Source organism: Bombus vancouverensis, chromosome 5 (genome assembly GCF_051014615.1).
Source record: "Bombus vancouverensis nearcticus chromosome 5, iyBomVanc1_principal, whole genome shotgun sequence".
In the NCBI taxonomy this organism is placed as follows: domain Eukaryota; kingdom Metazoa; phylum Arthropoda; class Insecta; order Hymenoptera; family Apidae; genus Bombus; species Bombus vancouverensis.
In genome coordinates, this window is record NC_134915.1 from 13038195 (window position 1) to 13064856 (window position 26662).

Sequence of the window (26662 nt, forward strand, 5' to 3'; positions counted from 1 at the left end):
GGTGACGTCCATACGAAACGATAACGACGACGCGAGACAGTGTATCAACATCGGCGAAAAATTAATCGGGTCGCGAGAATTCATTAGTACTCGAAATTCAATTAATCCACTCGTGGTTTCTGCTCGTTTCTGCTCGAGATGCTTCGGCGATTCACGACACGTGGTACGCGGTCGCGTGTCTGCCACGAATAACGAGAGAAAAATGAAACGTACGGTAAAGTGAAATCGCACGAGTTTACGTGTCTGCTATAACGTTGCCGCTGGAACGCAACGAGAGGAAGCTTCCAGCGAAAGAGCTCGTGCTGCGGAGTTACAGGAAACGAAGAGCAGTCAGACATCGGATTCCTTGACGACCGCAAGACGTAACGTGCAGACCGGCTCGGCGTTCAGGGACATTTAACATTCAGACCACGAGCCGGAAACGTTCGAAGCCGATCGGCGATTAGTTTGGCATAGTTCGAACTTTCGGAATGCGATCACCATTCGTTTCCCGGCCGCTGCGTATATTCTCCAATCGTGACTGCCGTAAAACTCCGACTTTAATCTCGCCCCTACCCAGACATCTTAGATCCGCGTATTCGAGAGAACAATTTCCAGAAACCGACGGAGAGGAGGACGAACTCGAGCTGTCCTAGTTGGTCCACTGCGATCGCGTAAAACCGCGAAAATACGAGGCGCTCGGCCCCAATTTTCCGGAACTGCCTGAGAAACCACTAGCTTATTGTCTCTTCGGGTGCACCGAGTGCCGACTAAATTCAACGTGTCTGCCGCAGACGGTTTACTACGAGAGGAACGATCAGGCTCCGCATTCCCGCGCGGCAGAAGTACCGTGTCCTCGAGACGCGCGGACGTGGAACCCGTACTTCCGAAGAACCGCGGAACGCGTCGCTTTGACCGAGAAAACGGTTAATGCGCGAACACCGCCCATTCGTAGCCGGTCCTTCGCGTTCGTAATCGAGTGTTCGCAAGAGCGCCTCGAAATGCCGGAGTCGGGGAAACTCCACAGCAGCCCTTTCAACCCCTATTTACAATGCAACGGCCTCCGTAATTTAGCGGGCGAGCAGTACGCGAACCGATAAACGCGCTGCTGTATTGCCTTGCTCCTGGCTTGACAAATACAACGCTTACGCACATATATAGACGCGAGCACGGTTTATGGGGCCACGTAATACTCTCGCGAAATAGTTACAGCTCGTATCGAAACACGAAGGTCTCGCGACGATTTCACCGAGTTAATTAACCGCTTGGTAGCTTACTTGCATCGTAACGCCATTCCCTTGAGGTTACAACCGTTGCCGCGGTCTAGATTATTCTTGCCAAGGAAATTTTAATTTTCATACGTGTCGGGAGATTCGTCTGCTCGTTAAAGAAGAGCTGCGTGAAAGTCTTGGTGTTGGTCTTGCGAGACCTACCAATTATATGTGCGCGCTCGTGGTTAACGTAATCTACCTTCTCTGTGTGAATTGCAAACGGTAACACCCTTGTTTCCTGAGCGATGAATACATTAAAAATAATGTCGGCGATAAAAAAGTAATAATAATAATTATCGGAAGGCTGGGCAAGTAGGACATTGTAACGCATAGTGGCACGTGATGATTATGAAAATTTTTTGTCGGATGGCCGATACGAACGCGTCGAACATCCCCATATACCGTTTGCCTGCTATCGTCCCTCGCATCGAACGTATAAATATCGTTCACGTGACACGGTGTACGAGCCCTGCAATTGCGGGAAACACCCTCTAGAAAACACATCGGCTTGTCTGGAAATCAACCTCTCGTGCTTTGGGCGACATAAATTTCTTCTACGTCTGAGATATAAAAAATATTGCCACGGAAAGGGAAACGAGTTTATCGTTGCGGGAACAGAGAGACGATGGATTCGTAAAGCCACGAGAATTCTGATTTAGTTTGCGGAACGATTCTACCTTCTGCCACGATTTATTCAGGCAATACGCGTGGATTTCTCGACGGTCAGATCCTCCAACTTTAAAAAGGTCCTTTGTTTTTTGTCACGGCAAACTTTTCCAACTCGATCGACGAGAGAAAAGTGGTTTCCGTAAGCTGATTTGAAGGCGCGTTACACCGCGCCACGCTCAAAGTACAAAAAAGCTTCGTTAAGCCGTTCGGAATCTCGAAACACTGGCCGAAAAACCGGGCACATTCGTAGGCAAGATCACCATGACGCCTGGCCACGGACTGGCGCGTTTCTTTGTGTCTTCACGGGGGTGAACCTCGTTAAAAGTGAATCGAGTCCCTCGTGAAAACTTAAGTAACCGGTTCTTCCGTGCAACCTAATAATTCATCCTGAGGGTTACTTTTCCGTATCTTCGTGTTGAAGGTAGTGATGGGCATTCATGGCTCTTCCGTCTCGAGCAATTTTCTTGCGTAAGAATTCAAACGTCGAAGAAGATCGTAGAATCCGACAGACCTCGATGTTTCCCGACCAAACTGAATTGGAAATTTTAACGAACTTAACGGTTTGGAAGCGTCTGAATTTGGAAAGTGTAGCAAAGCCTTGAAATCGAATCGGATCGTTTTGAAGCTGTCGCTATCCGGCGGAAGCTCTTTTCAATCTTTGCGTCGTAGGTTGGTTCGACGAAAGGCGAGGTTTTGCAGGTCCAAAGGGCGGCTTATGAATGGGCAATTAATCCACGAAAACCACAGGCACGTCGTCACCCTCGGTGCTTGCGTGCTCCGTTACGCCGCCGTAAGCCACCTAAAATCCAGTCGTCCACCCGCCATCGTACACTGTATTATTCAAGGAGTGCCGCTTTGCATCTCCTCCCGTTCCCTTTATTTCTCTCTCCCTCTTTCTGATAATGATTTATTTAGCCGTGCAGCATACGTAAATAGGAGACACACATTAGCCGCAACTAAGCCGGCAGCCGTATATTCCTCTGGAAAGGGAGCGAGATTATCTTTGCGACTCTTAATGATGTTACGTGATATCTTTACTCGGTCGGAGCTTCGGGAAGAGCTACGGGGTCCGACGCAATGAAATATTGGACGTTCTCTTTGTGTTGTTCCGTTTGCGAATTCACCGCGGTTACCAAGCGACATCTCTACAACTGTGATACGTCCCAATGTAGCTCGTCAAGCGACCAATGGGGATGAAATTAATAAAAGCGCGACGCGCATAAGCGTTCAAATTGCGAGGATCCCTTCATGCCCCAAACAGCCGTACAACACGCCAACTCGTGACATATAATTAAACTATCATCTCCATATTCATGCCGGCCAAAGCAAACTTCCATACTCATCCATATACATTGCTAAACAATTGTCGGTCACCTATTTGCATTTAGGTTACAGTCTTCATTAACCGGGCCGGTGCTCGCACATTAAAACGCGAAAATTTTTATGATTCTCTCTATTCTCCCCTTTTCTCCCTCTCTCTCTCTCTCTCCTGTTTTCCTCTCGCGCGTGTATCGCGTTCATCGTGTCGTTGACTTTTAAAAAATTCTCGCGAATCACGCCAAGCTCCCTTATCGATATCGACGTTCTAGCAACCCATTTCACCGCAAAGAAATCCACACATTGTATAGCCTCTTATCGCCTACAGACGACGTTCCCTTAACTGAGAGAGAGAGAGAGAGAGAGAGGGAGAGAGAAGAGAAGCGGAAGAAAAAGGAAGAGAAACGGAACGCAAATCGAAACGTCAGTAGTGAATGGCGTTTCAGTAACCCACTCGATGTACCCCTAACCCGATCCACTTAGTCGACCCCCGGTACGCGAGACGCGAGGAAATGTTCGACGCGTGTCGGCGACACTCTCTCCCTTCGCCGGAATCGGCTTTACGAAAACTCCAGCCGCTGTGGAAAATCGCTGGGAAGGATGTCGCAAACGCGCAACCGACACGATAACGCGTTTTGACACGTAAAACTCTGGCAAATCGGCACTCGCGCTCGTTTCCACGTCGCACCAACGACGAAAATATACGCTGGGATGGTCGAACGATGGAAGAGAAGGGAACTATCGGTACGACGAACAGCGACGAAGAAGAGTTACGCTCCTGTCTGAACGTGTCTTCTCGCGAACACAAAATAGAGCTTCTCACCTCTCGGCGTCCCGTTGCCGTTTCTGGTTTCGCGCGAAATCGCTGCTTTTTCCGGACGCGCGGCCAACCTAGACAAGTCGCTGCCGTTTACAGCCTGAAAACTATATCGAACGGTTCCGGCGATTTTCCGGAAGGCACGCGACTAAAATACCTACCATGTCAGTCTTGCGACGTTTTCTTTACATTATAACGCGCTTCCTTCTGTCGCAAATATTAATATCAAACGTTCGAATTTATTCCGATTCAGCAACGCAATGATACCAATCGAAAATATCGAGCGAGTCAGTAATTCGAGCGCTGTAGAGAAACTGTGAGAACATCCTCCGCTACATTTTTTCACGGCACAGAGGTGGCTGTGGTGGGAATTTTATTGCGTCGTGGAAAAACGTCGGCCTGGCATTACGGCGCGTATTGATTTCTCCGCAGGGCAGAAAAATAAATAACATAACTGGCAGGGCGAAATTAAAGCCCTCCGCTGAGAGAGGTCGCGCGCGCGTCGATGATTTTGATCGCGTCCGAGGGAAATTTGCATGAAGAACGCGCGACGACTGGCGACCAAACGCAAAGCTGCGAAGCACGAAGTCTCGCGTTACAGTCCTGGACGAAGTCGTCTTCTTCGCGAAGAGAAAATAAAATTTGGCCTCTCTGAGCCCGTCGGTCGCGCGGAAGCTCGGATCAAGCTTTTTTTCTCGCGACGCGGTAGCACGGCAGACAAGACGGTACCGTGGCCCACGGCTAGCCAAAACATTCGAGACTTGATCGCGAGCCAAAAATCTCATCGCACCGCCAAAAAGATACACCTGGCCCATGGTGGAGAGAGTCGAGCCACAGGAAAAGGAGAGAAACGATTCTATTTTTCTCGATCTCACGCCCGGTTTTCGTTCACCCGGCGCAGAACGGCGCGGCGTAACCCCTCGCGCTGCCTCTCGACGTTTCACGTATTCTCGCGTGGCGGTGAATTCGCGCCGCACCGTGTCGCATCGGCCGCGATCAATTCCATAATGAACGCTAGCCTGCTTTCAACCAGATGTCTGTAATTATCAGAATGCGAACGTCCCTCGCAATCGTTCATTCCCCTTTAAAAAATCGATCGCTCTACGGGATACGATCCATTATTCGCCGCTAATATTTACAAACCTGTTTTTACCGAGTCTGTCGCTCTCTTTGGCCGACCAACTTTTATTAATATTGGGCGATATCACCGTGATCGGCATGTTCATCGACGGTCATGCATTTCGTGTGCATTTTAATAAATTCAAAGCTCGGCCATTGGAGCCGCGCGTTAACGCACGCTCGAACCCTTTGTGCACGTATTTTCCTCGCAACGCGGCTCGCGTATTCCATTATCATAGATTCCACTGGCAGATGCCACGGGACAACGTTCGTTGATCTCTACGCGTGCTTGTCCTTTCGCATCGACGAAATTCGATACTTTTGCGAAAACAATTTTGAAATACGTAGCTACAGCCATTCTTTCGCAAAGTAAAAATTATGAGAATGAGAAAATGTTATTCCCGGTTGTTCGAGAGAGACGGTGTACTTTGTTACGACTCGAAATAACACGCCTTCCTTTTCTATCTCTGAACTTCGGCGTAGCTCATGGTTCATAATTTAATTAAGGATTACGCCAGAAAATGAGAATCGTAAGCATGCACTGTTCCACGCAAAGTCGCTGTACGTATTTTTCCCGAAGGTATGTAAGTCCTCGAAAAAATCTGGAAAAAATGGAACAGTCGCGTTGAAAGCTTCTCCGAGCTTTCGCCGGTCTTTGTTCAGCGATGGAAAATACGGCTACTGACCGAACGTTACTAATCCATCGGATTATCGTCGAACGATCGCTTTCTTCGCGCTTGATTTATACCGGCACGCTTGCCGGTAAAGATAGATTTACACCTCGTGAAGTTTAAAAGCACCTTCCTACCGGCTGAATGTCCCTCGGGCTAGATTATATCGATGTCGAATTACGTAAGCTCTCCATCATCCCCCTGTTAACCACCTGCAACCTATCGCGAATGCGAGAAAAAAGAACAAGGGAAGGGAAAAAAGCATTTTAACAAACGATTAAAACCAAGATAGCGGAACGAATTTTCCTTATTCTCGAATATCGAACGCGTGCCGCGAGCGATCGTATTCGAATTCTCCTGTAATAATGAAACATTCTGGAAATAAAAAGAAGTCGCAGTCATACGATTCTTATCTTTACGACGAGCGAGCTCTAGTCAGCGCTTTCGGTTTCTCTCGATCAGAGAGACCATTCCGAAGTAAAAAAGCTGAAGTATAAAAAAACATGGAACGATAAAGCCGAGCCGCGCGGAAAGGGGTTTCGCGGATAAATCGATACGGTGCAGCCGATCGAGGGTCGAAACGAGTAGATTTTACCTTTCGACGAACGAGTGTCGCGCGACGGAAAAACAGAGGCAAGCGCGTCGGTGAACATGGAGAGGAGCGAATAAATTTTTTGAGGCGACAAAGAGTAACGCGGAACGGAAAGAGGGACGCCGGTGGACGACGCGGGGTCGAAATATAAAAAGAACTTGCGACCCTTTTGCCACTCGAGATACGTGCAACTCCGATACGAAATTTATAGTCGAATTACAGCTGGCTACCGGAGATAGTTGTCCGAAACCAGAGGAAAAAATGAATCGACAGCCAGACGAAACAAATCCGTTGGACCTAATAAAAACGGAAACGGTTGAATATTCCATCGCGCCGCATGCCCTCGTAGCACCGAGGCCGGTTTCAAGTTGGTGCATATGGCGTTTTCCTTTCGCGCGATCGTTCGAACTGTCGAAATAGAATCTGATAAAGGCAGACCATGAATGAGTTTTCGTTAACGCAGATTCCAGTTAGATCACAGCGTGAGCTTACGAATATTATTTTCGAATCCAATTCTGAATGGAGTTCGCGGTCGTAAATCCGGCCGAAAAGGATTCGCGTAACCGATCCTCCGTTGATTCCGGTCTCTAAAAACCGTCTGTCTCGAAAAATCGATAGATTCGACAGCTCGATCGAACGAAATCGCGACACCAGTATGATATTTCTATCTTGACCATCGACCAGGATTTATTATTACACGGTACATAAAATTAAAAACAATCGTGTCGTAAATTTCTGCGCGATCATCGTGCAATTAAATCCATTTTAGCGTGAACTACCGACAACGCCAAGAATATATTCGCTTACGCGAGCATGGTTTTTTGGGACTTTGCGACAAAGAAATTTCAAACGGAGACACGAAGAAATCGAGGAAACGCAGGGGTAGGCGATAACGACGATTCGCAAAGGCAGAGCAAAACATTGGCAAGTCGAACCGGCAAGACGGCTCCGTTAGCAACTTAATTAATTAACGTGCATCCCTCCGCATTGCTTGCGCGTTTTACACTCGAAACGCTGACTAATGGCTCCGCTGATTAATACCCCTTGCAGATGTTACGTAGCGATCTAAGCATTAAGACCACAATGTCTACAGTCGATTCAACGATTGAATTATCATGGACAAACTGCCAAAGTATTAAAACGTACGCGACGATCGTGCCATTCCCCACGCTGTGCATCCGGATTGGCTTTGAATAACAAGTCGCTCTCGTCGGCCGTTATGAATTATGCATACATTGCAAATCTAAAATAGATTGAAAAGATATTCGCAATCGATATCGAAACTTTCGTCGAGGAAACCAACTGAACGATTAACCTTTAGATGATAATACCTACGAACTACTTAGGACGACTAGAGTTTCCAAACTGTGTCATTTTATTTATCGACGAGGAACAGTTTGCCAAATTATGATCGATACTCGCATTAAGCTCGATATATGTATTTCTGTCATTGACGTTCCAACTAGAACCGATATACATATTGTCCATCATCGTCGAACGACGTACACGCAAACGACGTTAAAAGCGGAAACTGAAAAGCATAGGGGAGCAATAATTAGCGGAAGCGTCGAGTTGGCGAGGAGAACGGTAAACAACCGTCTCGATTTTATCAATATCTCGGTCGGCGAAGATAACTTTCCGGGTGGATATGTTGACCCAGCGATCGGTGGCGACTCTCTCGGGGCGAAATGTGTAAGGAAGGTTATATAGGAGAGCGAGCGGGGTTTGAAAAGTTAGTTCTGGTGACATATGTGGCCAACACATGTAGAGGCGGAAGTTGAGCCGGGATCGGCTAGGACCAGCTAGCTGCGGGCTGCGTGACATTTCCACCCCGTAACTACCTCGAACCGTCGTTTAAGGAAATAGAGCTGTCCGACGCAAACCCGCTTCTCGCCACGGCAACTGGCTTTCAAGGTATGCCAATAAATAGTAATCCAAGGTAAAAGATGCGCAAACCAAGACAAGTCGAAGACGAAAACCAGACATGTTCGTTTAGCTTCTTATTTGATCATCGTTATGTTCGTTTATTTCGGCTGGGAAATGTTTGAATTTGAATCTGAGAGTTTCAATTGGAAAAATTTCAATAGAAAATTAGCCTCGTATAACGATAAAAGCGATGGAAAAGTTAATAACGAAAAAGAGTTAAATCATCGCGTTCAACGCGCCATCCTTAAAACTGGTAACGTTAATAGTCACGGAAAGAGGTGTTTGCTTATTTTACTGTGTTTTAAACATGCACGTACACACCGATACGCAGATATTGTCTGTTTAGAAGGCAAAAACATCAGCGTCATTGCGGATTTTAATATCGCTTTACGGGGTACGAAATTAACCGGAATCGGTATCGAGTTCGGTGGACGCGTAAGTCGGCCACGGGAAAATGAATAATAATGAGGGAAAACTCGACGTGGTCTCGTCCACGAGGGTAATAAACGGAAACTTAATCAAACGACTCGTCGCAGCCAGACCAATCCGATCGAAGTGCTTTTCTATGTAGCGTGCGACGTTCCACGGCCACCGATTTTTCAACGCGGATTTCCACTGGATTTCGATCAGTCACGGCCAGCCATTCGAAGTAATTAATCGGTTTCCTGATGCGGCCTACCAATCGGCTTGCCCTCACCGACATCGAATATAAATATTACGAAATCGTGGACGATTCCGCCGGCCGATCGTGACCGCAAATCAGTGCGGCATAGCGAATCCGTGAAACAGCGTATGACGCGATGCGCGGTTACGCTCGCTGATTCGCGTCATCGATGCTCCGATTAAATAATTATTAATAATTACACGCGTTCGCGTGCAATGAACAACGAACAGATATCGACGTGGATTTAATTCACCGCCCTTAAGCGTGACACCATTTACATTCGCTGGAGCCGGAGTTGCTTCATGCGACGCGTTCAACAACGCGGTAAAGAGGAAGCTTCGTGGAAACTCGTGTCTCGTGCAAATTAATTCGGGTTGAACACCAGAATATATCGAGAACCTGGCTAATTACGTTGCTCGCGCCGATTCTTAAAGGTTTACTCGGGGCCGGTCGTAGTTTCGTACCGCGCGAAATTCGGTCGTTTCGCTTAATTAAACGCTTCCTTAATTAATTAGAGAAAGATCGAGCACCGTTCGAAGGCTAAACGACGTGCCGCGCCATGGCAGAAGGACACTTGCATGGATCGTAAGTCAACGCTCGTAAAATTTTCACCCCCGACTTTATTCGTCCGCCGGCCGTGCTACTCTCGACCAGCACCGTTTTTATTCACCAACATATTCGGAATTTTTCCGGCTGGTCGCTTTATTGAATGTACACCGGCGAAGTTGGACGAAACTTTCTCCACTATATTTTCAACCGCTGAAAAAGTCCATCCCCTCTCGACACGGTTAGACCCGCACGACTCCCGAAACCTATCTAAATCTCGTCTCCTATACGCTGTCTTTTTCGCTTCGTGTATTTAACGTGCGTTTAATTAATCGATTTTCCCGATTAACTGCATAAAAGGGCGTGATCCCTTACTACGAAGTTAGTCCAACTTGCTAATTCGAGATAACGCGACCTCGTTAGCTTTCGAAACTTCGGTTAAATTTTGGTTGGACGTCAACGATCATCGACGAGGGTAACGGTAGAAGCACCGAGCGAAATGTAACCGAGCACCGCATCTAGAAATCGTCGAATCAAGTTTCGTGGTCATCGGTCCAACGGATTCCTACGAATTCCAGCAAATTCGAGTTTCGGCTGATTCGCTTCGGTAAGAACGGAACGGAATAACCGAACTTCCGGGCTGAGGTTACTCAACAGCAGAAATCACCTCTAGCGGCATTCGAGCGTTTTCCTGGTGGCCGGTGCTAACAGGCAATGGCGCAACGATGGAAAATGATCGAGGGTGAACGGCTCTAGCCGACGTCCCAATTTCCCAGACAGTAACCTGTCCCGCCAGCTGGCACCCTTCGGGACATCAGGGTTTTCCCTCGTGACCCAGCAGTCACCTCTCCCTCCACCTTCTCCCTCCATCGAATCCTCCCCATCCGTGACATCCCTCCCCTATCTTTCCATATACCACGTCCGAAGGTTATGGTTCGGCATAAATCTACTTATAACGGCCAGCAACTATTCGTCGACGCTGGACTATTTCACGAGCTCCTCCTTGACATAAACGCGCCGCGTAAATCGTGCCTTTTCGATGGACAGGGGTTGGTTACTACCCGGCAACAGCCTATCTGGAAACGTATCTCTCCCCCTCTTCGTTGTTTCCCCGTGCTCTTCGTTTTCTTTCGCCGTTTTTTCGGTCGGTTCATCGATCCGACTACGCGCGATACCACTCCTCCTAGATTAAGGTAATTGAGAGACTGCGAGTAGCTGGTTCGACGTTTTCGCTAATGTAACTATAATTCAGGATGTGGATATTATGAATTCCAGTCCAGAGATTTGACCGCAAATTTCAAGGGGGTTAGAGACCCCGGACAGCTGTCGACCAGAGAAACTTCGCGCTAATTACTTGGACTACGATTAACCCTGTGATCGCCATATATCACGATGAGAAGGGTGAACCGTTGAAAGACACCGGATTAAGAGTAACGAATCGATTCTTCCTGCCTGCGTCGTTCATCAAATGGAGGAACTATTTGCTTGACGGCTTCGTTGCTCGAAGAACGATTCCCAATTTTCCTCCACCAGCGAATAAGTCGGAAGAGAAAGCAACCCTTTGGCGTTATAGAAACAAACATTCGGACGAGTCGAGTTTCATTGTGATCACCGTATCGCGTTAATGGGCGTTACATTTATTACGCGTCAGTTTGTAAATGGATGTCTCGGCGAAGGAAAATAGCAGTCCATGGCGAAGGGGTTGAAAGGTTGAGAGGGACTTCTGGTAACTTTGCTCGAACGCTGTTGGAAATGCCAAGAGGGTAGGAATACGTATACGCCCCGGTGGATGGAAACGCCATACGACCAAACGAGTAACCCAGTTTTGCTCGCAGGAAACTATCCGCCAAGGGAGTAGGGCGCGGGCCCACGTAACAAGAAGGGGTGTGGAAGAGGCAACCAGCTAGCCCCGCGTGGATGCTAGAGAGTGTTTCGAAATAAAGTACGGTACATTATAACCAGAGTCGTTCTACACACATTCAGAGACACGAATGGCGAGGGTAGGCGCGCATGCGTTTCTCCGCACGCTCGAATAATTTCAAAGAGAAACAGACAGACAGGCCGAGAAACTAGCAGGAGAGAGGCGGGCGGAAAACGAGACAGAAGGTGATAAAAACGGTGATGGAAGAAGGAAGATAGAGCTGGCAGAAAGAGAAAAAGAAAAAAAGGAAGAACACAGAAAGCGCGAAGAAAGGGTGGGCTGAACGCGAGAGAAAGAGGTGAGCCTCGTGCCCCCGCCCATTTAAAGTGTTATCTTTGAAATTGCGTACCGCGGGAGCGTTATTAAATTAAGTAAACCGCAAAAAAGTTTCTTTCGAGCCACGGACCGTATACATGGCTGCGCGTCCTGGTGTAGTTACAGACTGAGCCTCACTCGCGGCATATATGGGAATTAATACCAGAGGAAAACCACCACCCTGTGCCTCTTTCATCCCTTTCTATTTCTCACTGCACACAGCCAACCGACATTGACTTTCTAAACCTAAATATTCCTACACGTACAGGAGCAACCCGTATAAAAAGCTGCTTTTAATTTTGCGATCGTAATATACGTAGTTGCCTCGGTCTCCGACGGCCATCGCCAGAACCGTGGTTAAGACTTCCGCCGACGCACCAACAATTCGGGATGCGCACACTCCACTCCAAATGCAAACGTACCTTCGGTTATTTTTACAAGCTTTTTTCCCCAACTGGGACAGGACAACGGCGCGGAGCTTTTAAAAACGAATTTTTCCCCCGTGCTGCACGTTGGTTCACTGATGCGCCGTTAATAATAAAACGATTCAACAAATCCGTTGGTTGTAATCGGTGCACCATTAATTTCCTGTAAAGCCCGGCCGGATAGAGAGCTCCGCGTAGTTCCGTCGAATTAGTTAATAAAATCTGGTATCTCGTTAATAAAAGCCCAGGCACGGTAAAATCCTTTCGTCTCGCCTCTTTCTTCGACCCTCGCACCTTTTCGATTTACTAATTATCCGAGAAAAAAAAAACAAGGGAACTGCTGCCCAAAAACAAAAGTCACCCTTTTCACGAGGACACTGGCGAGAAAAAGCAAACGACTTTCGAGAAACTTCGGGAGCAATTTTCCTCTAATAAAGGACGTCTTTAAAGCGATTGACTCTCGCAAAGAATCTGCTTTGATACTCGCCTCTCCAACTTTTTATTCGTTGAAAGTTTGACACTTTCGCTAACTCGTAGCCCTGGCTACGAGAGTGGAAAAGGGTTTCGCTGTCCACCACCGTGGAAAAAGGAGCAAAAGGAACGACATTCTAGCGTTATCAGAGACGCGAATACAATGTGCGCGACGGAAAGAAAGCGATCAATCGCGAGACTCCTGCGATTCATCTAGCGTCCCATTCCGTTTCCTGCTTTTACCATGAAAAACGGACTAACGAATCCTTTAGTATGCACAATAATTACTGCTTCGACGATCAATCGAGTTCAAACGAAATCGTATATTTCATAATTTCATAAAGTACCTGCTCGTGAATACCGGGCATTAGACCTAAAATTATTCTTTATCAAGAGTATGTAGAACAGTCGATAAATCGTAATTATTAAAGATCACGTGCGCAAACCATCGATTCTGAGAAATGGCTACTTTTACGATGGCAACGTAACGAAGAATTTTAATTCACCATTTCCTTTTTTATGGCGCGTCAGCAGCGTGCGTAAATATTCCAACACGCACTCGTAACGTACTCGCCGCGGAAGTGTTATCGAGCTCAGGATACACCGTGGTATCACCAGTTTACGCTCAACCGAGAAATCGCGTTCCCATAAAACCTGTCATCCAGGAGGATCAGATTTTAACGACTGCTGTCGTTTGTATGTCGCGGCAAGCGTTTTTTGTTTATACCTAGCTTTCGGTCAAAAATATTAATTAACAAGCTGTCCCATCCTATCATCGAATTATGTCGTTTGTTTTAATTCGACAGTGCAGTGCTTCAACGCAAATACACTGTCGTTCGTTTAACGAAGTTAGACTTCGAGTTAATTTCTATGGAAAATTTACCGGTTACAATATCGCGTGGCGTAAGCTTAGAGAAAGCTTAAGTGTTCGAGCGCCGAGTGTTTCGTTATCGAAATCGTCAACCGAATCGCGGGAACGCCACTTTCCAGAGGGTCAAATTCCAGAGAACGCGGAGGGCCGCTGTATGCTTTTCATATTGGAAAAGTCGCCGATTCGCGACGAGTTTATTCAACGATGGCGTGTAAAAGAGCGACTCGTGCCGGTAAACACGCGTGTTTACGATAAATCTCAATGGAAAGCCAATTACGTGTTCGAAGCGAGCCGAAGTTACCAGCGAGCGTTAATGGGTTCAAGTGAATGGTACAGTAAATTGCACTATCTCCGGTGCTGTTTCTGGTTTGTCCAACGGTAAATCTACCGCGAAGTATATTTAGTACGTGGTCCTCGTAAATTCGCGAGGGTGCTGCTCGAACGAAGAGAGAAGAAAAAAAGGAGGCGTCAGAGAAGGGAAAACGAGAGAGAGAAGAAAGAGAGACGGAAAGAAATGCGATGGTAGAGGATCGTCGCGGACGGCCGTCCTAAAAATCGCCAGGCAAAGTTTGTTATAAAATCTTATTGCACGATCGTTCTCCGGGGAATAAATAGCGCGAACGAGTCGCGCACTTTCGCAGGTATTTACCGTGTTAACGGCTCTAACCGTGTGTTCCTTGTCAGTTTTTTAATACGCTTTAAACAGGAACCGATATTCGACGGCAGACAGTCCCTTTGGAGGGACATTGCCGCGATCCTTTATTTATATCTTCTTTTCTTTATATCTTCCGATCAGACACAGTCCATGCAATACCAAAGAGCTCTATCGGTAATTTTACCTCTGCGATTTCACGAAGTGGAAAAGACGCACGGTTCGGACTCTACAAATTCGACGCTGACGAAAGTATGTTTTATCGGAGGCGCGGACCGCGAAACCACGACAAAAGCGTTCCCCTTGATTTCCCCTAGGATCGTATCAATGGGACAATCCACGTTCCTTGGATCCTCTTTTCTCTCGCGTGTGCCGTATCGTCTTGAAATTCCTTCGCAAATAAAATTTCTCGAGGGTAGAAGTGTTGCTGGGAACTCGTCGGTAATCGGAAAACATTCCACTCGGACGAAAATCTCTTGTTTTGCTGCAATTGAATTCTATATTCGAAGAAAGAAACGTAATTACGAAGAAACACGCGTAAAATCGTTTAGCAACCGGGCGGACATTTCTGATTCTACGCTGATGACCCTCTGCTTGTAGCTTGCGAACACGCGAATGCCGCAAACGACACGTCTACCAGCGTTCGTACGTCTCGTCGTGGTTAGTTAACCGTGCTATAAATACCTCGACGTCGGCATAACATTATTTTTCCAAAGAAACGTCTTGGACACATCGAGCTGTCTCTGCACGGGATCTCTCCCCTCCTTTCACCCTCCCGTCTTGTCACACGACACCAAAAATTACCGACGAATCGGAGAAATTTTTACGCGTCTACGTCTCGTTCGTATTCTCGTTCGAACGATAACCAGCTGCTAATAAAGTCGTGCGAGACACGTTGTTAATTATGTTTTTCTTTCGTTGATTGCAGATGCGCGGAAGGCTTCACGGGTCTGCGGTGCGAGACGAAGGACGTCATCAGCACCGGAAGTGTGTACAACCGGCGTAGGGCGCCGTTTTCCTGCAAGCTGGGACTATCGACCTCGTACTACTGCTAGCGATAATCGCGCGGGGCCCTTCCATTCCGAGTAGACCCTTTTCTAACGTTGAACTCGGTGTACTCGGTATAGTCGGTCGAAACAGCCTTTCGAGCCCACGAGAAGAATGTCGTGAGAGGGCCAACGCGCGACCAAAATAACAAACGTGGAGGCGATTGTAATAACGCGATCGATCTCGAGATCGAGCGAAATATATCTGCGAACGGAAACGCAGCGAAATACACGACGAGAACATTGAACAGGGGAATAGGAAAAAAAAAAAGAGAGAATCAAACACGGGAGCGAATCTACGTGCGGATTTTTCGGGAACCGTTGTTGTCGGGCATTAGAACGAGTCCTCTGTATTGTAGGAACGGGTTCCAAAATCAATTTTTGGCACCGGGCATTCGTACCTTCTTCTTTCTCTTCTTCTGTTTCTACATCACCTCGACGAGTTTCTTCTATTTTGCTCTATTTCCTCCCTCGATTCTTCCTCTTCTACTTCTACCGCCGTTACTATTGTTACTTCTCTATTAGAAAATGTCGCGTTACGAGACGTGCCTCGCGTCTCTATCGAAATTCTATTCGCGAGAAGAAAAGAAACGAACGGGAGAGCATGTACGTTCTCGTACGTTTGAGTGTGCGTGTGTCTGTGTGTCCGTGTGTACGCGCGCGTGTGAAAGGAAAACGGAGAGACAGAGGTGAACGTACCAGAGGGTGTGCAAGGGAAAGAGTTATGGCGGATTCTCGCCTGTCCCGAACCCCTTCAGTTTCATATCGGGAAGGCAGAAGAGAGCGTTCGAGTGACGCTCGTGATTCAGAAGTGGTGCTTGACCTCGAAAGATCGCGAACCACCGATGAAGAACGTAAAAAGGAAGGGATGCAGTCAGAAGAGCATTCGAAGGTCGCACTTTTCGGAGTCTCTACGGGAGAACAATACCAAAGAGCCCAGGGTCTCGATGAAGGACGTCGTGAGAACGGTTGAAACGCTCGGAGATCGTCTTGGTCGATACGTCTACGTAAAAGTATACGAAAAAGAAAAATACGAGTGTGCAACACGCGTAGAGAAAGGAGGTTAAAGGTTACGAAAGGGTACCTTTCGTGCAGGTATCCATCTTCAGCGGCGGGATTAACGCAATCTCGAAACGCGTCTAAATATTTGACAGCTTCGAGTCTTGCCGTCTCGAATTGTTCCAGATCAAAGACGGTAGACGCGATTCGAGATTTCGCGACGATCGGTTCGTTGAGAAATTTCGTGAACCAAGTATCGCACGCTTAACGTCCGTTGCTACTCGTCTTCGGTGACTTCTCTTTCGCGACGATGGAAGGGAGCATCGTCGTATTCGTCATCGTCGTAGTCATCGTCGTCGTCGTCGTCGTCGTCGTCGTCGTCGTCGTCGTCGTCGTCTTCGTCTTCGTCGTCGTCGTCGTCGTCGTTGTTGTCGTTGTTGGAAAATGTAGGCCACACCGGTGAAGCGTAAAGTTGCGAGTGAGGGAGCAAAGAGGTTGGTCGCGAAAACTGGCTTAACGACGCAACACCAGAAACGAGAACCTCGGGCAGACGATATATAGTTGGACGTCTGGCCGAAAATTTCTTCGTATTTTTACGCGACCATCGGGACAATTCGAGAACGCTTCGCGTAGATCGATTGTGTCGCGCGACCGGAATAAATATCGTAATTCACTGGTCGCCGGTGAAATTATCATCGACGCGTGGTGGTCGTCGTCTCGCTTTTTCGCTTTCGACTCTGTTCCTTTCTTCGCGACGTGGTCGCGTTTTTCCCCAGAATTTTCCAACAACGATTGATAAGGGCCGTAACTTCTTTACGTATGTAAAAATATCACCGAGAGAAACGAGAATATTAGCCACTCGAGCCAATCGCTAGAGAAACCAAGGGAGAAAAAGAGAGAGACCACTAGGCAAAAACGATTTTATGTAAAATATGATAATGTAATACGCGCTAGGCTAGTTAAAGCAGAGACTTAAGGTAGTTAATGAAAATAGAGAGCGAGAGAAAAATGATAGTAGAGAAATGGAGAGAGAATGGGTACGTTGGTCGAGAACTTTCCGAACGAGACGATTGGATTGGGTCGAGTAATTCAAGGCAAACTCAAATTTCGAAATTTGTCGATTTTTCGAAAGATCGTTCGACGCGTCTTTGACGGTTTTTAGTTTTCGCATCGGAACGAGACTTCCTTTGCTACACGGCGTGGTACTTTTTTTTCTCCCTCTTAAAACACGCGTCTTTTCCGACAGCTACCAGAAAGAAAGTGGAACGATGATATTTTGGGCGGACACGATGGCGAATCGATCTCTTCCGGAATTCTCGACGTTACGGCTTCGCGAGATCGTAAAGAAAAATGGAAGGGAGGGGGCGTTTAGGATATGCGCTGTGCTCCCCAGCAGTCTCGGGACCCTATTTATGTTTTATATTATATTATATATATATATATATTATATATATAAATATGTGTATAAACATTTTTAATTTATTTATTTAATTCATTAATTTTATTGATTTACGATTAAACGTCATCTCCATCTCGGTAACCGCCTTTGTTTTTAATCTTACGTTGACCTTTTCGTTATTTTTCTTTCTTTCTTTCTTTTATTCAGAGTTTCTCACGGATTAAAACGTTGCGTTTCCTTGATTTTTCCGTTAAGCGCCAGCAGGTAGGTGTACGTATTTTCTTTTGTTACCATCGATTTCGCCTCGTTTGCGCAGCGAACTCGCAACAAGCTAAATGGACGACGATCGCACCGATTAAGTCCCAAGATCTTCAAGTTTTCGACAATGGCGTTGAATCTCGTTGCGAGACAAAAGGAAGGTAAATGCACCGGCACGCGGAACGACTGATTCGAAACAAAAGATTCTTCCCGTAGAAAGTTGATAGACGGAGTCAGGCCGTGGCACGAGAGGGAGTCGCGATGCGACGAAAGAACCCTCGAAGAAAGCCAATAGAAAATTTTCATAGCTAGCAAACAGTTTCTCGTCTGCCGCCTTTAGTCTCTTATTGCATTCCAGCGAGTCGTTTCGAGACGAGTCACTTTTCTTCCCCCGTGAAAATAGCTTTCCGCCTGTTTCCGACCAAGGACGAGAAACGATAAACAACGTCCGAGCTGAAGCGCGACGTTGCGTTTTCATTTCGAAATCGTCAAAGAACCGTGCTACAATCAGAAGGACCGATCCGATGCGCGAGGACAACGCGCGGTGAAAAGCAGAAAGGTACGAAAAACAGAGAAAAACGAAACAATTCGCTGGAAAGCGTCGTTTCGCGTGCGTGTTAACGCGATTGCGCGAAAAGATCCGTCGTAAAAGAAGCAACGTCCATAAAACACGAACTACGCAACCACGTCGATTCTCGTAACCGCTTCACTTAATCGAACTTGCTGCTTTGAACGTAACTTTCCTTCGGAAAGATTGGAAGATCACTGGCTACACCATGGAAGATTGAAAACGGCGTTACGCTCGGTATCGGAATACGGTGATACCGCGTGATATTGCATTTCGCGCTGTATGGATCGAACAAGGAAAAGTTTCCGCGTGATCAACGCCTAGTCGAATCGAGCCGAGGCGAACCGAGCCAACCTGTTACTTCGGGAAAATTCGTTTAAAAGTGTGATAATTCATGAATAAGTTGGCCAAGCCGACGGACTATAAATTAATGTACAACGTCGCTCTGGCAGACGCTCGAAAATAGAAATGATTTACTGGATTACCCCTTGTGAAATATAATCAAGCACTCGCCGCAATAGGGATCGCTTTAAATTTAATATGAATCTCGGTTAAAGGAAGCTTCCTGCTTAAAGGAAATAATCGCATTTAACCGATTCGGATTATTTTAATGGGCGATAAATTTAATTCATTCGTTGGGAGAGAATGCAGCTCGGGACGAGCTTAAGTTCGCGCCGCGCCTCGGATGCGATTACCGAAATAGAAATACGAATCGAACCGCGGTTGGTTCTGGGATATTTGCTAACCGCGATTCGCGTCGTCCCGGTTCAAGACGAGGAAAGAAAAAAACATGGCCAGAGAATCTGTCTTTTCTTCGTTGCACGGAGAACTTTCCACGCGAAAATCAGCCCCCAAAGTAAATCGGCCGTGGTTAGCTTTTATTTTCGCAAGCGATTTTTATCGTCTGCTTTATTTCTGGCGAAACTTATTTTTCTCGCGTTTCTTCGACGACGATGAGGCTCGCCGCTCTGCTGTTGACGGTGCCGATTTTCGCGAAAAAAGCGTCCAACGCTCGCCGAGTGAAGTAAAACGTATGAATATCTACCGCCCGAGATGTATTAAACCTGTCTTGTGCATGTACCGAAAGAGAAATTGCTTCTTGCGCGACCGCCAGCCCCTGCCTGGAAATTCATTCGATTTTCATGATTGCCGCACACTGCCGTTTCCTCGCTGCTTTTTCGTCAGGAACAAAGGTCACGAAACGCGACAAGTGTTTCGCCGCCAAAGAACCAGCCGCTGCTTGTCGTTCACGATCGGTGCGGAAAAATTCAAGCGCGGTTCAAGGATGAACTTTAACAAACGCTGTCGTGCCGGACAACGCGGTGATTAATCGCGATGCTAATTATCGAGAAGGGATCCATCACGCGGTGCGGTGGGAAAATAATGAATCGGTAAACTCGAGAGAAAACAAAACAACGCGCATTCCCGGGAAATAGAAGACTGCGAAGACCGCTCGTTAATTACCGCCCGGAGATCACTCTTTCCCCGGTGACTACTTCGTCGTACGCGATGTTACGATTCCCAATAGTGGAGCAGAACCGCTATTATTATACGTTAAAAACCGAACCGCACCGAACCGGTCTAACTTTATTTGCAAAACGTCGTGATCAAGCCAAAATTCATACGTCAACGTCCTGTTCTTCCCAAGAGATATCGCGCGTTGACGTTCTCCTGCCATCGGGAGCTGAGTACGTGATTTCCAAACGGACTGTCCAGAGAACGCGATCGCGCATCCAGGCACGAACACGCTGTTGATCTACGTATGCGTTTAATTGGGATCTTTCGAAGTGTGTAAACGTGACGATCATCGTAATGCACGGGATCGTGGAAACTATAGACGTAAGCACATCTAGAAAGAACGAGATATCGCGATAGAGAAATAAAAGAAATTCGATTCCCGTCGGTCTTGGGAAAGTGCACTAATCCCTCGATAAGAGATTTCTTAAACAATTTGTGGAAACTTGGTGGAATACAGCGGTACGAGAGCCGAGTAAAAATTGTTTCGATTGTATTTTCCGGTTGGGAATTGTCGAGATAAACGGTATCGATTTGCCGCGCAGAAATCACGGTTTTAAATCGACCTCTAGCCCGGAGACAACGGTCAGGCATTGTGCGACGCGAAGAAGGAGAAACTGGTTCGCGATAGAACCGAGGATGGCACAATACCGTTGGAAAGATTGCGAGAAGCTGCTCGAACTCGGAGAAACGAAGTTCGGCTTTATTGGAAAAACAGCTGCGGATTTCTTTCACAATACGGCGAACCGGCAGCTTCTCTTTAAATTGGATTTTAAATATTCTCCAGATATTTTTACTCTTATACGATACAATACGCAGCCTACCTGAAATAACTTCATTGTTTTCAATCGTCTAAATGAACTTCAACAATGATACCTTGCTCTTCTTTTTCGGCTTCGAGAGTAACAGAATGCAACAAATGGAAAACGAAAATGAAAATGGAAGAAATATCGAACAGTTGAGGGATAGCGAGGCTGCGCGTAACGCGTCAAAATTCCATAATTTAAACGAAGATGCGGCTTCGGGGAACTAGAAGTAATCCTAGATAATCCTCGGGGACATAATCAGAAACAGACGGACCGAATGGTCCGAGGAACGAGAATCGAAAATTAGTATTATCGATAGTCACGAGCGACTAATCCGACAGATTCGCGTTGCGTTTGCGCGTACATTAGCCTACCGGTAATACGAACTGAAATCACGAACGGTAGCGACTAGGTAGTCCGCAATACCGTAGTCTCATCAATTGCGCCCAATCACAGGGAATTTTCAATACGCGAGGACGTTCGTTCTGTCCTCCTTTCATATGTTCCACGAACAAACACAGAAAAGGGCGGCGAGTGGTAAGCTGGCTGGACTGCAAAGGGGTGGCTGTATTGTCGTGGTAAATCGGTAAAAGAGAATCGATTGCCGTCCTCGTTCGTCTTCCCCCGAGGCCTTCGTCGATAATCGAAATTTAACGGTGTCCAAATGTTCATAGCTCGACGAGTTTACGATTAAGGACCTCCGAAAAACTACACGAGACGACTGCTGCTATATCGATGCGTGTGAAAAAGGGGCCGTTGGAAAGCGTCCTTATTCATCGACGAAAGCGTACGTTAAACTTTAAAGGAAAACAGACGTAGCTATTTTTGAGTCTTCATCTAAAAAGAAGAAATTAAAAGCTGCTAATCTGTCAGACGCTTAAAATATCATTCTATAAGCGTTCAGGTTAAATTAATTAAGAGTACAATCGATATTTTTCCGGAGGAAAGAGGTGGACCTCTGAAGAAGAGGAGGACGAAGTATATTTCGTATTCAATAGCTTACATCTTATTCTAGAAGTTACATTTATAATTAAGAACATATTTGCATCTTAATACTTTACCTCAATTTCTCGCATTTTATCGTTATCAATTACCAATTTGAATAATATGATTTTACATGCGATATAAACTATATTGACTTCTCTTTACAAAACAGTGTTGGAATTTTAATTTCCAAGTTACGATCGTTTGAAGCGAGAGAGTTCTGATTTGTTTTTCGGTGCATCGTTAAATTCATCTACATTTTTTATAACATTCTCGACGAATTTGTCACAAATGATTATACTTTTACGATATCCTAGAATTTACAGAACGATGCCCCGTTAGAATTTTAAGTGCCCGAAGAGGTCAAAATTTGCCATTTTTCGATCCATCGTTCTCCTGCTGACATTAGCACGAGAGAAGGGTCCGTGAAAACGCTCAAACCACCAAGATCAGAGCATCAAACTGTGTCGCGGTTAGTTTATCTCTGGAAATTTCGTAGAGGGAAAACAAAGCTCCCTATTTAGGTATGATTTAATTAACGGGCAAGCCGCCAGCGCACAATAGCGGATGCGTGTGCATAGCCGTGCTTTCCAGGCATCGCTCATCGCGCGTAGGATTAATTCCCGCTCGACAATCGACCGCCCTTCCTCGAATGCCCGTTGCTGAGGGTGGTCGCCGAGCAGGAAAGTCACGAAGGGTTCAACTAAAAGAGGAAAGTGATCATCGGACTCTCCCCGAGGCTCTTCATTAACGCCTTAATTAGAGGTGAATTCGAGCGACCGTATCCGAAACGAAAGCCGAGTGTACGAATTCCGAGACTCGATGCGTCCGACTCATTAGTCTCGTTGTATTAACCGATGCGACACTCCTATAGCCTGTCACACCGCGCCGCTTTCCATTCCACGCCCTTCCCTCTACCTGCTATCCCCCGTGTTCCCTGTCAAATTAGGTCCGAGCGTGATTTCGTCGGTGCGACGATTCAAAATTCGACGCTGAACGTTGGCTAACGAGCCACGCAGTGGCTTGCGGCAACGTTTTTACCATAGATAAAAAAACAACCTGGACGACTTGCACGATCTAAGCTGCAACAACTCGGCGCAATTGGATTACACGTACCGCTATTACCCGTAACGACGATTACTAAGGGTTAATTCCGCATCAGAGGTGAACTTTGCACCGTTTCAAAACTCAAGTGAAGTTTGTTCGCCAACTGTAACATTGCACCTTGTTATTCGTAGTGCTGGGCTGTATTTGCATTAACACGGTTGACGTATGGAGCGCGTGAGAACCAACAGCATACCTCGAGCTTGCTAAGAGACCGCTAGCTAACGATGCTTTGATAGTAAACGTTCGAGGAGAACACCACCGAAAAATATCGCAGTGTTTTATCCGAGAGTTGAAGTAAAAATGAGAGAGAAAAAAGGAAACGATCCCTTGTTCAAGATCTCTAATTCGTTTATCGGAAACGTATCGTGCGACACACAGGTAATCCTATAAAGTAACGTGTTGGAAAAAAATCTGCCGGACAATCGAACAAGAACCGTTCACGTTGTCATCGACGTACGGATAGAAAAAAAAAAAAAAAAAAAGGAAAGTGAAAGTCGTTAAAAGCAGCGCTTCAAAAAGATGTTGGAAACGGTATCAGGTTTTTCACCGAATCGGAATTATCGTGGCGTATCTTTTTTAGAACGAGCCACGCTGTTATAAAAATTCTCCGTGGTCGCGATAAACCTTTGAAAAAACCAAGACTAGATAGTCGGTTATTTGTTTGTACGGAGACTGCGCGAAATGATCCAGGATTTGAAAAATTTGCCGACCGATAGAAATTTCGCGCCAGACGAATCTCACCTGATCTTCTTGCATGCTCGCGATTTATTACGAATGGAGTTGACGCAGCCTGCTGCGTTGTTAATAATTCATCGACGGACCGATCGATACTTTCGAACAGGGGATGCCCGGTCGTGAAACACCAGTAACGCGATTATTCGGAAGAGGCAGGCAGAAAGACAGAGAGAAAACAGCGGAACAAGAAATACGTTGATTTTAATACGAATTTCGAAAATTCGCTGGAGGGTCGATTAAATATTTTCCTTTTTTGCGACTGAACAAACAACTGCCCCCGGAACGATGTTTTTATAATTGAAAACAGCGCGCCTCATTTTTTCAACGTAATCGAAACAGCGATCTTTTTGTTCCATATTCTCGTTGACCGGTGAAAAATATCAGCAACTGTTTTCCCGACGATCCTCGACCGCGAACGAAAACTGCCGATTATCGAGGGACGCGAGGCAATCGTTGACACATCGATTTCGCTATTTTCAATGGAAACCCCGATTTTCCAAGGAAAATAATCGGGTAACGGAATCGTCCGGATTCTGTTCTCGAATTGCGGTTTGAAATTCAACGATACGTTTCCACTGTTGCCTTCGAGCGAGAAACAGGTGCATGTTGGTGAAAAAACGATCGCGGTGGAAAAGAAGACGGGGGAGGACGGACGCGTGAAGAAAGCGATTCTTTTAAAGATAGAAGAACCTTGAAGAGACCGTGAACGATTCTTAATTCTAATCTGTCGCGCGTGTTATTGGGAGGAACCTATTAATAGCGAGAAGGTTGTCCAACCGAAGGAGAACGGTTCGATGACTTTGGTGCGACGCAGAAAACCATCCAGGCGATAATTCGGAAACGAGTTCCGAAAAGGTAGAAAAAGCTTTTCGACGGCTACAGTTCACGCTAAACGATTACACCGAATCGTTGGAATAGGTGCAACGAACAAACGAAAGGACGACAGGAAAATAACGCGTACAGTATCAGAGAATCGATAGGATACAACGGTAAACAACGAGGTCGTACGAAATATGGAATGAAAATTTTGGAACTCGAGTGGTTTTAAAGCCGTGATTGAAAGGATGCAACGTGCTGGCCCGCTTGTTACGCTGTTCTGCGTTTATTAACGCATAGAAATACAAGTCAGAGAGATTAAATTTACGAATTGGCAAAGTGCTCGCGTTCTAACTGGATTTCAAAAAACCTTGTTCACCGAAACGTTATTTCCCCGATGTCGCCGGGCGACTGACTAATCGATATCGCAGCGAAATCCACTCTTCGATGCCTCGACGTTCGCTGAAAAAAAAAGAGAAGAAAGAAGAAAGAAACAGAAGATGCGCAAAGCGATGTTTGCTACGAAGAAGAGCGGAATGACAGGTTATATTTTCGCGCGGCTGCAGGCATCACGTGCGATCCGTGAAATTATGCCGCGCAATGCACGTCGTCCGTAACGACACGAACGTTCGCATAATCGAACGGGAGAACTCGTTCGGTCGTGTAGAGGTGGCCGGCGCGGCGTAAAGCGACCAGCCAGTTCGGATGCAAATCTTGGTTCGTTTTGCATGTCGTCGTCCGCTCGACAGAGAATCGGCTCCGGTGCAAGAGAGCGTTACATCGCGATCGTTCGCCGACGAGGGACCGCCAAGGGCACCGACACCCTTTTGTCCCTGGTGGCATCGATAAGAGAGCCCGGAGCTCGGAGCCCGAAACCGAACGCGTGAGGCAAGCGCGCGCGAAACAACGGGACGAGCGAGTAGGCGACGAAAAAAAAAAAAAAAAAAAAAGGAAGGAATACCGACAAGAGACTGTTAAAGCGCAATTACGCGGGCAGAACGGCGAAAAAAGGAGCAACAAGTAGCGGAAAAAAATATCGCCGCGCAACGTGCAGTTGTGAAAAACGCGAGGCCGCCAGAGGGACGGCAGTAATTGCGAGCGTGACCGGGAGGGGAGGCAACCAGCCCCGAAACGAAATAATTCTCGGACGGAAAACAAAGGGGTAGCCTGGGTGGCCGACAGAAAATCCGAAATACGAGTAGGAAGTACCGTTAACCCCGGACAATCGCGGAAAGCAAGGCAAATGGGATGTAAATCTTGGTTCGCTTTGCATTATGTCATTCCGGTACAGAGGTGAAACGGTCGTAAAACGTGGGCGGGAGCAGCGTAGCCGCAGGATTATGCGAGAGAACGGCGCCGGCTTTTACGAGCGACGTCCTCGCGTGAAAATCCGGCTTCAGACTAGCCGGTTATGCGAGCATTCGACGACGAATCGAAGCGTTACGAGACCGGATCGTTCGCTCAGCTATCATGATACGAGTACGACGTCGACGACGCGACACCATCCCGCGAACAAACAACCGATTTCTAACTGCCTCGCGTCCTTCCGGGACACTGCTCCTCTGCCATCCGCCATCTCCTATTACCCTTGTCGCTGATAAATATCGCATGTATCGTCCGTCCATCTATTCCAATCGTACAGCGGAGACTGCTAAATGGCTAAAAGGATTATACGATCGTAATCCAAAATTATGAAATCCAGCCCAGTAGAGATTTTCCTCGCTCTACGTTCGTTCCGCTTGCACCGGCTTAACGGCTATAATTCTTTCGAATACGTAAGATCGACGCAGGATTTATATTTACCGCGGGACCATCGATTCGCGTTTTACGTCGTGTCGTTCGCGTCGAAATACAAATACGCCGCTGAAATGGTAGCGGTTCCTTCCATCTGTATCCCGGTCCCAATAAGGTGAAAACGCCATGGCCTCGACAATCTGATTTTCCAAACGTTCGCTCGGTCGATAAGCACTTTCCAGTCGCAAGAAACGCGGCTAGAATGCTCTGCACCCAATTGTTTCGATAAATTTTTCCGCGTACCTCTCGACGATATCTAACGACGACTTTAAGTTCCAGAGGATCACTAAAAAAGATATTTTATATTTATCGTCGAGCAGTAACGTTTTATGCGTGCATGGGACCGTTGCTGAAGAACGCGATCGATTTTCGTGTTTACAGCTTCGCACCGCGAGTGAGAAACGCGATC

The 26662-nt window shown here is 46.7% G+C and overlaps 1 protein-coding gene across 8 annotated transcripts in view; it reads left to right on the forward strand.

Annotated features, from left to right (window-relative positions):
- vn (membrane-bound neuregulin protein vein) overlaps positions 1-26662 on the forward strand; it is a 200980-nt gene that overhangs the window by 162559 nt on the left and 11759 nt on the right. For 6 of the 8 annotated variants that reach the window (XR_013058329.1, XR_013058324.1, XR_013058325.1 and 3 more), the window contains one exon: positions 15155-15213. Coding sequence is in view for 2 of the 8 variants with exons in the window: in XM_033332828.2 (XP_033188719.2) it covers positions 15155-15281 (127 nt within the window). In the remaining 6 variants the exon portion in view is untranslated. Of the gene's footprint in view, positions 1-15154; positions 17812-26662 lie in introns of those variants that run through there. The other 2 variants (XM_033332828.2, XM_033332830.2) reach the window with 1 other exon arrangement.